This window comes from Eulemur rufifrons, chromosome 27 (genome assembly GCF_041146395.1).
Source record: "Eulemur rufifrons isolate Redbay chromosome 27, OSU_ERuf_1, whole genome shotgun sequence".
Classification (NCBI taxonomy): Eukaryota; Metazoa; Chordata; class Mammalia; order Primates; family Lemuridae; genus Eulemur; species Eulemur rufifrons.
In genome coordinates, this window is record NC_091009.1 from 33,466,064 (window position 1) to 33,478,377 (window position 12,314).

The 12,314-nt window shown below is 40.5% G+C and overlaps 1 protein-coding gene across 2 annotated transcripts in view; it reads right to left on the reverse strand.

Moving 5' to 3' along the window:
• The window catches only part of NEK7 (NIMA related kinase 7), a 130,933-nt gene that overhangs the window by 23,246 nt on the left and 95,373 nt on the right, over positions 1-12,314 (reverse strand). For both annotated transcript variants that reach the window (XM_069459752.1, XM_069459753.1), the window contains exon 8: positions 128-222. In XM_069459752.1, the coding sequence (XP_069315853.1) occupies positions 128-222 (95 nt within the window). The remainder of the gene's footprint in view (positions 1-127; positions 223-12,314) is intronic.

The window sequence follows — 12,314 nt, forward strand, 5'->3', positions numbered from 1 at the left end:
TCATAATTAAAAAGCTGATTTTTAAACATCACCCAGAAAAAAAATAAGTGTATACTATAAGGATAGGAGAAATACAGCATAGCAAGTAAAACTGTATCGATAGATGGAATTTATCAACATTGCCTACCTCATACAGCAGACAGCCAAGAGACCAGATGTCAGATTTGAAGTTGTATCCATTTTCATGTATTCTCTCTGGAGACATGTAATAAGGTGTGCCCACTGTAAAAAAACAGACCAGATAAAATAAGAGGAGCATAAAAATGAAGATACAGTTTTAGCAAGAAATAACACACAAAATTTTGGATTAAAAATTGTCACCAAAATGATTCATTAGGATCAGAAAATTGTTTTTGAGAGTACCCAAAACTTTAAAATTTCTTCTTTACTCCCCAACCCTTAAACAGCACATTAACATTTACATAATATTATAAAGAGTATGGTGGGTTAAACTTTATTTCCTTTTGAGCAATCCAGGGAGACTCAAGAGAACATAACTAAAGGGGGAAAAAAAAAAGTAATTCTAACAAGAAAACCTATTGCAGTGATCGACATTGGCTTTATTTATTTTTAAAAAATATGGATATCCTAAATAATTATCCATAATAATTTTAAAACACATAGTATTATGTAACAATTTAACAGAGTATGTATAAATAAATCACACTTATTAACTTTTACAGAAACATCTCCTAGAACATACTCGTGGCTCTTAATAAATGATAGGACTGTTAACAACTGGTGCCCTAGTCACGCCCACTTTAGAAAGAATGTAACAGACTTTTGTACATCAAAGGGTTACATAATAACACATGTGAAAGGGCCCTGACATCTCTGGAAAAAAGTCTGAGTTCCTGCTACTACTGAGCCCTTTTTATAGACAAGACACTCTAGATAATTTTTGTTTTTGTTTGTTTTGATGTCCTAATACTTTTTAGTCTTTTCAATGCCATTTTAGAAAATGCTAATATTTAGTAAACATTTAAAAATACACAAAAGCACATACATATTTTGAAGGGTAAAACATATAAGTAAGTGACTTTCAAAGTGAACATCTTTAATTTTAGACTTAGGTGCCTAGTATTTCACCATCATTAGCCCAGGGCTTTTTAGAAATACAAAATCAAAGTTTGAGAACAACGCTTAGAGATCTTATTTACCCGAGGCAAGACCTACCGAAAATACTCAGCTGCTCATGGAGAAAAGGCTTTCTCCTTTTTCCATTAATTTTCAGGAACTCCCCAGGTATTTACTGTAAATCTTAATGAGACTAAATCACAATACCGAACAAGGGTCTTTAGTAAGAGGCAACAAAAAAGTCACACCAATAATGAAAGCATTATCCTTAAAGACAGGAGTCAGTTTTCCAAAAGAAGAAAATCACAGCCTACTAGTTGTACGTGGAAACCATCCTGTGCTACAGGTGAAAACACCATGAACCACATATCCGAGAAATCCTACCCATACTGGAATCCATTTTTACTACTAATGGACAGTCCTAGTCAGAACAGATAAAAGACAAGTATTTATCAAAGGGAAGCAGTGAAAAAAGAGTAGGCAAACAGGAGGATAAAAAATTTAAATAAAATATGAACTATTCAGATAGAAAATTAATGAGACAAACTTAAGTTATTTAACCACAGCATTTACTTTGAAGACAAAGAGGTAAACCTGCCAATTTCTATAGTGTCAGGAAAGCCAAGAAACTTTTAAAAATAGAAGGGTTTAAAGAATTTGTATTACTGTTGTATAAAATAAACACAAGCTATCTAGCTTTGGGAGTTCTAACCACTTTTACTTGTGGTTTGCATAAGCGACACGGATTACTGGAAATATTTACGCCCGCCCCCGTTCGAGGCAGGTACAGCTGGAAGAATGAGCATCTGCACAGGCTCCCGGTCTGGGGACATAAAGCAGTGGCTGGCAGTGAGCAACAGTGAGCGCAGAAAGAGGCTTCGCAGAATCCACAGGGGGCAGCCGAAAACACTGCAGCTCGAAGGTTCAGAGTTTACCAAAAGCAAAGGTAATTTTAACCAGTAGCTCTGGGAAACCTGCTGATACATGAGGGGTTTGCTACGAGTGTGAAAGATTGATGATGGGGAAAAGAAGAACAAACGCTAGCGTTTTACAGAGATTAGCCCCAGCACCACACCTTCACTGCAACACAAACTGAACTCGCCCACGACCGAAGTCGAGCGAGCAGAGAAGGGAATGATTAGGAATTCCACTCAACGAAACCTAAAATGTAAATGATTTTAACACACAGAAAGCCTTTTCCAGGGAGCTGCTGGAGGTCATCACAAAAAGTTACATACTCAGTTAACACTGTCACTTCAAACTTGGATTCCGATTCTTCTCAATATTGTAAATAACAAACTTCTTTATACTAAGTAGGCGTGTTTTATTTCAATATCGAAATTACATATATTCTTGAATATATATTAAAATCTAAAGCCGAGTATGCTACTCACCTCTTTGATTGACACATTTCCAAAGAGTCATTACATGAGATGAGTTTGCATCCTGCACTACAATTATTACTTGGATAAATTCATAACTCACTGAACACAGGCCTCAGAGGGAGGTTCTGCTGTCTCCTGACCTGCTCCCCAACGTGCTCCTCTGTTCCGGACAAGGGCTCTGCCTCTGACTGGCACTGAGGAGCACAGAGGTTCAGCCCCACCACGGAAACTGATTCCTCCTTACCCCTCCTCTCTAGCACAAAGGCCTAAAAGTTTCAGCGCTCAGGGAAATTCCCAATACATTTAGATGCAGTGATGTTTTCAACATTTCAAACTTAATGAAGATACAATTATTTCCTAAAAACCCTCTATAAAAATCCATGACAGCTGTGTCTACGATTACTGTTGCCTCAAGAATGTTGTGACTTCTTTTAACAGTTGTACAAGAGCAGAGAGAGTTGTGGACTGATATGATCAGACATTGAAATAATCCTGCAAATTACTGTCCTATGTACTGAGGAGCCTGAAGACTGAAGATCGCATAATTCCACTTATCCTTCAAGAATTTATGGTTACAGGTAAAAGGAGAATACATTTTGCAATAGCCGATACTTATGTCATTTTAACCTCCTGCCACGAGTAAAAGTGAGAAATAGACGATAACATTATAAAAAGCAGAGAACGCTGACACTAGAGGAAAGTTGCTAAGAACTGAAAATGCTATCTGACCTTTCTGTAATCTATAGTAATATTACATTCAAATATATCACGGCAGTCGTTCCAATGTAGAAAACATTTCCATTATATTAATTGACTTATTATAGCTATGTAAGAGAAGTTTTACATGATGTATAATCCCTAAACAATAAATACACTTTAAAATTTATCCTGAATAAAATGAAGACCGATTTTCGGAAGTTTAAACAATGTTTAAGAGAACCAACAAATTCTGCTCACGTGTTTTAATTATGGAACATATACTAAATTAATTAATGACTTTTATCAAAACAGGTTAGATACAGAACTTTTTCAACACTTTGACCAAAATTTTAGCACTGTGATATCTGCAAAGATTTGAATGAGAAAAAAATAATGGAATGACTGAAGCATCTTTATATATGGTTACATTTTGATTGCTATTTTTTTTTTTTTAAACAAAGGAGGTAGTACGTACAAAACCAGTGAGAGGCTGAGAAATCTCTCTCACATCTTAAATTTGCCACTAACTAGCTAAGAGTGTTTACCTTCTCTTTTTAGTCACTTTCCTCATCAGAAGTGATGAGAAAGATGAGATAATCTCTGAGGTCCCTTTTGCTCTAAAGTTCTACAACGTTCATAAAAATCTACAAAAATCCATATGGACAATGAAATGGAAAGAATTATATACTCCTTTTAAAACTATCACTTAGGACAGCTGAGTGAGAGTGTTTTAAGTTAGAGAGTACAAACAAGCAAATTCAGTTTAGAAATATTGTTTTCTTTCTCTTACGATGGGAGCAAACTGCAGGAAAGAAAGCTTTGAACACTCCTTGTTGGGAAAATTAAAAGGAGACAAGTCATCTTATACCTCAGCTTGAGGTAAAAACACACATAACTTCAGGGAGTTTGACTTAAGTTCCCTTCTTTCCTTCACACTCATGAGTCAGCCCAGAACTCGTGCTGGCGGCCAGATTTATTTCGCTGTAAGGAGTATTATCTGAGGTCAGTTTAGAAATGGTTGAGCAGATCAGTATTTCTTCTGCAAAAGGCATTTATAAAACAAAATTTGTCACCTTTTAAGTGTAACTGATAACATTGGAAAGCTTTAATAATGCTTAGGAAAAACACCTGGGTGCATTTCACTGTTACTGTCCGCCTGCTCCGGGCAGCGTATTAAGTGCATACGTGTCTTCTGCTGCTGCATTTTAACCACTGCTGCCCACGCCTACTGCACGGCACACGCCGTCCTGGGTCCTGCGGTGACAGGAGACGGGACAAATCCCTGACCTCACAGGGCGGGGCCCACAGTCCAGCGAGACGGGGACTGCTATGGGTGGTTTTATGCGATGTCCCTGCTGTCACCCTGCTGTAGGGAGAAGGCACGGGAAGCTCAGGGAACGTGCGCCGATGCTGAAACCAGCCAGGTGTGGACTTGGAATTCAAACACAGGTAGTTCTGCCTCTTACCGTTTAAGCAGACAGTTGTTTCATTGAAACTAACCACTGTGAAGTATGACTGAAAAAAAACTATTTGTCTCTTTCCAAATTAAGAAGCAGAGAAACCTTCTGAAAGTCACAGCGTGTCCATATGACAAGCCAGGAATGCGGGTCCCGGTTCACCGGGCCACATGTGGAAACTGCTGCTCTGCAGCTACCCTGGTTGCTTTAAATAAATAACTGGTTATGGGGGCCGAGAGGTTAAATGTGCCCAGTTTAAAATTAGATAATAGCTTCTTCCAGGAGCAATTACTTAAGTCAAGAAAGGGCTGAGTGTTGAAAATAAATCGGCGACGGCGGCCTACAGTGCTGACCAAACATCCGCTGCGTCTGCGGCTCAAAGCTCCGCGACGAAGGCTCTGCGCCAGGGAGACCCACCAAGAGGTGCGAGGGAAGGTGTGGGGGAAACTGTGTGTGACCGCAGGTGGCACCTGGCACCAGAGAGAAACCGTTTAATGCCTGGTTCAAGAAGACTAATTTTCCAAGTTGAAGTCAGAGAATATATCACACTTGGAAACAGTGTGGAGAACACGAATTGTACACTCAGGAGACTCGAGCGTGAAGATTCTGATACCTAGGCTTGGATAACAGCCATGCATCCACCCCGCTGCAATATCACAAAATCAGAGAACCATTTGTCTCCCTGTGAAAGGTAAACAGGAGTTCAAGCAATCCTGTAACAAAAACAACAACAACAATATAATTTCCTCCCAAGGGGTTTCAAATATTTGTCTAGCACAAGGATCAATACCAGAGAGTTTTTAGTTAGATTAAAAAAAAAAAAAAAATCTATTCCATTTTCAGGATGTACAACAAGCACATACAACAACCAAATTTACACACCTTCGTTGTGAAAAAGAAAATTCTCCATCTTTCCTTTTCTGGGGGACATTATGAAAGAGTAAAATACTAAATCAAAACAATATTAATTTAACTGTTCTCATGTTTTTCTCCTTTCACTAGAACAAGCAGACAGGAAACATTTCACTATTTATTAATAACTACAATTTTGGTGCAAACAGCTTCTCCTGATAACGACCACCAATTACTTTCAGGCACCTTTGGGGTATATAATGTAGTTAGATTTTGTAACAGATTAATTTTCCTAATTAAGTTTTGTTAAAATTACTTTTTATCCCCTCCTATATTCCAAGCCATGATGAAGGAAGCCACTGAGAAGCATGATGATTGCTGGCCAGGTGAGCAGCTCCTTGAGGAATCAAAAAACTGTGCAAATAATTAAAAAAAACCCAGAATTGCCTACAAACTCACAATGACAGAAAAGGATTTGTTTACAAAATTTATATAAGGCCAAGTGTGGTATTTTCTCCCTTAAAGTGTAAGTGTAAATCACAATGCATTAAAATACTTATAAAGGTCTATAATAAAAATGTGAAAATTTAATGTCAAAACATCAGCTCAAAAAAGAAAGTGTTTATTTTCAGTAATGTAAACTTCTATTAAAACCCCGGACTTTAAAAGCATTTTACCTCCTCAGGCTTCAGAGGAGAATCCAAATGACTCCCCACATATCAAGTCTACCAAAATGTGTGATAAGCAGAATTCGGGCCCCTCCTCTTTGCCCCAGGTGTTACACCTGCTTCTGTTATGGCAGGTGGCGGAAGAGACTTTGTAGACAGAAAGGTCATGGACGGTAAAATCGGGAGATCACCCTAGGTCGTCAGCGAGAGAGTCAACAGAAGGGGCGAGAGAGACTCACAGCGTGAGAGGAACTCTACCCACCGCTGCCGCCGACTTTCAGAATAGAGGAAGGAAGCCAAGGGCCCAGGAGTGGAGGCAGCTTCTAGAAGCTGGGAAGGGCCCACACCTGGCAGCCAGCAAGGAAACAAGGACTCAGTCCCACACCAAAGAAACGAATTCTGCCAGCAAGCTGAATAGGCAGCAAACGGACTGAGCCCTCAGGGCCCGCAGTCACCTTGAGTTGAGCTGGGTGAGAGCCATGCTGTACTTCTGACCTACAGAACTGAAAATAAACAAAAATGTGTTGTTTTAAGCCACTCCCTTTGTGGTCGTTTGTTAGGGCAGCAACAGAAACTGAGTACAGCTGTGTTAATGGTTCTTTCGTGCACTGCCCGGGACAGTGGATACGCGATTCAGTGGGCCGAGGACCCGCCACACAGCAAGAGCCACCCTGAGCGCTGAGTGGGTGAAGAGGAGTAGTTATAGGGCTCAAAACACGTTTGACCTCTAAGAGCTCACTGGATCGTTTTGGGATGAAGGGTGTGTTTTTAGTTTTCTCTTTTTTGGGGGGTAGGAGAAGCAGGAGAAGCCAACATATGCACCACAAGAAGAGCAATATGGTAAGTAATACAGTGCACCAGGGCTAAGGTGATGGTCTTTCGTAATCTACATGACCTCTGGGTCGGTCACTGACTGACACAGGTCTCAGCACCTCCTCAAAGAGTTGCTGAATCAGAGGTGCAGAAGAGAAAACAGTTAACATGCTGCATGGCACTCAGTCCATAGCTGGTATCTGAAGTTTGATAACTAACAATTTTTTATCATAAATGTTTTAAGTTGACCAAAATAAGGGCCTTCTCACAAAGAAGTCCAGTGGGGATAACTGCAGATTTACTGATCCAGAGAACAGTCACCAGGGATCCATTCTCTAGTGAACCTCATGAATCGTTCCGGAGTTAAAGATAATCTCTCTTCTCAGAATTTCCCAATTCAGAAAGATGGAAATTTCCTAAGGCTACAGCTACATATGTCTCCCTCTTCATTCACCATTACCCCCCATTCCCACAGAGTAAATCGCCCTTCGTTACAACTGCTATTAATACAAATATGTCACAAAAATAAAGAAGAAGAAAGGGATGTGAACAATATTTTAAAAAGAAAACTAAATGAAGTATTTTTCCTTTATCTTAGGGCCATGGACAATACTGACAGTCATTATTTCTGATCCTCCCTTTCATGGACACTCGGGAAAATCACATTCCCTGTCCCCTTGAGACAGTCCCTGTCATGAGACCCGCTTTGGCCAATGAAATGTGAATGGGAGTAACTTGTCTTACATTCAAGCGGAAGGGTTTAATTAAGAGCCGGTAAGTGATTCTCCATGCTCTCTTCCCCTCATGGGATCCCAAAAACATATGTTGATATGAAGATAACACAAGACTGAAGCTGCCTAAAAGACCAAGTCACCACAGGAAAGGAAGGCGGCTACCCTAGGGACCAGCAGGCACACAGCTGATTTTGGGTAGCACATCATAATACACTTCAGTGCTAAGCAACTGAGATTTTTTTTTTTGTATTGCTTCTCACTGTAGCAGAATCTAACCTATACTTACTGATATATTTAGCAAAATTCATCCTGTGTGTACAGCCTATCTCCAAGCCCCATTTATATAATCAATATTTACTGAATATCTATTATGAGTAATGCCCTCTTCTAGGCATGCTGTGATAAATCCAATCTCCGTGGAAAGCAATATGGAGATACCTCAAAGAGCTACAAGTAGATCTACCATTCGATCCAGCAATCCCATTACTGGGCATCTACCCAAAAGAACAAAAGACATCCTATAAAAAAGACATCTGCACTCGAATGTTTATAGCAGCACAATTCACAATTGCAAAGATGTGGAAACAACCTAAGTGCGCATCAATACATGAGTGGATTAGTAAAATGTGGTATCTGTATACCATGGCGTTCTACTCAGCCACAAAAAACAATGGTGATCTAGCACCTCTTGTATTATCCTGGATAGAGCTTGGGCCCATTCTACTAAGTGAAGTATCACAAGAATGGAAAAACAAGCACCACATGTACTCACCATCAAACTAGTATTAATTAATCAACACTTAAGTGCATATATAGTAATAACATCCATCAGGTGTCGGGCAGATGGGAGGGGGGAGGTGGGGATGGGTATATTCACACCTAATGGGCGCGGTGTGCACCTTCTGGGGGATGGACACGCTTGAAGCTCTGACTCGGGTGGGGCAAGGGCAATGTACATAACCTAAACATTTGTACCCCCATAATATGCGGAAATAAAAAGAAAAATTAAAAATAAATAAAAACTCAAGGATAAAAATGAATAAATAAATCAGGGAACGAAAACACAAAGATCTCTGCACTCATAAAGCTTAAATTTTAGCTGGGAGAGAGAAAGTAAGTACTCATTATAATAAGCAAATTATATATCACATGTCAGAAGATAGTAAGTCCTAGGGAAAAAAGAAAAATTAAAACAGGGTAAGGATTAGGAATTGTAAAGATGGGGTGGGAGTGGGGTGTCAGATTCAGTATTAAACAGAGTAATCTCAGTTTCCTAATCTGTTAACACCCACTATGCAACACCGCAGAACACAGGAGAAATGTGTGTAAAACTACATGGAAATCATAAAATCCTATACAGTATAAAAATTCGTTGCTACTGTTGTTATTGCTGATATTTAGAAGCAATAAAGGATTCCTCTGGGTCATTATTATAGGAAATAAACATAGTTTGATATGATTTGACTAGAAATTATATACTTGGAATATATAAAAATTACTCTGTTATATGTTTAAATATTCAAAGGTGAAGATGAAGATACCTGATCTCTTAATAAGTTACTTCTGAGTCAGAATATGCATATTTGCTGAAAGAAGATTTCAGAGTGATTAAGAACTAGAAATGCACCAGAAGCACATTCTGTCTCTTGCAAAATGAGAAAAATTAGGACTCGATTGCTGTGTTCCAATTTCACAGGTTTTGATGAAGTTTTAGCTTTTAGTTTAGAAAAGCCACTTCTTTAGAAATATCAGCTAAAGTTGCTGGTAGACAAATAGTCATGAAGACAGACTTTGATCTCCTAGAAGCCTATTTCCTATTTCTGAAGCTTGGAGCAGCAAGAGCAGTCGAGACCAGGAGAGAGAGCAGGCGATCTGGGCTCCTAAGCAAGGTAACAAAGCAGAATAAGATGATTCCAGATGGAGTAACAACAAACCAGGAAATGGCAACAGAGTAAGAGAAAATGCCACGAAGTACGGATATAATAAAAATAAGCAGAATGCGACAGTGTGGGAGAGCACACCCTGACCAGGAGGCCACAGACCCCCGCGCTGTCCTCTAGCTGCGTAGCCCATTTACCTCTGTGCCTCGTGTCCTCAGCTCTAGGATGGGGACAGCTCGGGTGCACAGTTCACGTGTATCTGTAAGGACCTCAGGGAGCTGAATGATTGGCAATCTGTGAAGAACTGCCACGCGTGCTACTATGTATCTCCAAAAGCGAAAGGAACACCGCAAATGACGACTTTATGTTTGAGCAACTAAACCGACCACACAGCAAGTCAGGAGAACCTCTAAAGTCGGCAGAAAAGGGCAGTCGGCCTTTACGTTAACGAAACGGCACGAAGGTCCTACAGACCCAGACCAGTGAGTTCCAAATCGCAGATCACGCAATCCATTAATGAGTTGCAAAATCAATTTAATGGGTTGCAACCAGCGTCATCTCTGGTGAGATAAACTAAAATAGAACAGAAAATATAAGAATATGCTGCAGTTATAATGGAAAACAGTGTTCATGAAACTTTGCTTCAGGTATAGACGATTATGTTCCCAGGGGTCACAGTGCTGCTGGGGGTCACCGTCAAGAAATGTGAAAGCCACTGACCTGGAGTGTCAGAAAGCTGGATTCAAAGAAGAGTTGTATCCTCATCATGTATTTGAAAGATGTAGGTACAGATAACAAGTTTCCTAACATCTGTTACATTTATAAGCTTGACAACCAGTATGAAGGAAAACAAGGCAAAAGTCATGGAGATACGTGTAATATCCTATGATTAGCCCTCCTAGCCACACCCCCTATCCAAATCAATTCAAAAGCACCAGATAAAAATCTTACTTAAGTTAATGTACAAAACAAAGAGGGCAGATGAGGGGACAAAAAAAAAAAAACAAACGCCCAAAGAACCGTACAGACCATGGCCCCAGGCAGTGAAGAACTTCGTGCTGTGCGGGCCAATGAACTTCACGTGTTCCACACACTCTGCTCGGTTCCAGACAGCCCATACTAAGAGTCACTCTGAGAGGGAAAGAGGAGGACTCCCAGGTCACAGGAGAACCTAAGAACAGTTTGATTTGTCTGTCCTGATTGTCCCACTGGACAGGCTTAGCTGGACGGAGGAAGATGAAGGGGGGTCACGGCTGCGGTCTTGAACCCGGACCACGTCACCGTCCTCATCACAACCTTGCGAGAGCTGCCGCAAGATACAGTGTGCCTTCCTCCCACGTGGACCCTGCCCCTCCTGCACCGCACTCCAGCGCGGGCAGAGCCCACCCCGCACCCGCCCTCTGTGTGAGACGCTCTTCGTCACCTGACACGTCCTCCACAGCTGCCTCCTCTGCATCCTCCGAGTCCCAGTTCAAACGTCACCTCCTCAGGGAGAACTTGCCGCCTCACCCTTGCTAAATCAGCCCACGACCAGCCAGTCTGTCACATCTTAACAATTCATCTTATTTGTTTGTTTGCTTTATAATTAACATATCTAGTTCTTCCCACCACGAGGTAGGCTCCCTGAAGACAAGGACTCGTCTTACTTAGGCGATATTCCTTGTCCCTAGAATAGCACCTGTGTAAAATAGGTACAAAGACTGTTTTGAATGGATCAATTCAAGTATTTTTAAAAGAATAAATGAAGTACAAATAGAGAACCCCGTATCTTCTTCCCCTCTTCTTTTTCTGCAGCTTCACTACCACTATTGTCATTTCCACACAAGCCATTTAACAGTCCGTTGCGGTCTACCACAATGTTACGAAAATACTTTTATGTTCACTGTATTATTTGGTTGGGACTGATTAGGGTTAAGGGACAACATAGGATGGTTACTACCCACATAAATCCAGAAACCGAGTTTCTGAAAAGTTAATGAATGGCTCGATCAAGGTCCTACGGAGCAATGGGCATGGAGATCCAGGTGTTCCCCTTCCTGCCAAACGTCACACTGTTTCTCATGCTCAGAACACAGCAAGGGGAAACACGGCGGGCACGGAACGCGGTGGGAGGCACAGTAAGCACGAGCGGCAAGTCAGGGACACCAAACTCTGCAGGGCCCTGAATGCCAGGCCAGAGGCTTTTCATGATTTTCTGCAGGCAACAGGGAACCATCAGAGATTTGGGGGAAAGTAACATAATCAGGTAACGTTTCTGAGGAAGGTAATTCTAATCGGAATATACAGAATGCATTAAAAAAAATAATATTAGAAACAAAAGACGGTATTTCCCTAGTCCAAACGTGACATTAGTATGGAGTAAGGAGGAGGGAATGGAAAGTAGAGAGATTCTCAGACAATGTACGTGGCGGTAGCAGGGAGGGAGGAGGGAAAAAAAGGTGAAGTCCTCTGAGGTTTTTCTCGATTTTGAGCATCTAAACATGATTTGAATACACAGCAACATCAGACTTAGTATTTGTAATTTTTAATTCTCCATTAAAAGAATTATTACTATGCTACGTTGTCATACTTGTAAGAACTGATTCTGAAAACTGATTGGAAACCTGGCCATCTATACAACTTTATTGCTGCATAAGATAAGAACTACAGATACTATGGCATGTTGATTTGTTATCACTGAATTAAATGATACAATAAGAGATGCAAATGAATGGACAATTGAAACATGCAAAGATTTGTCCATCTCTTA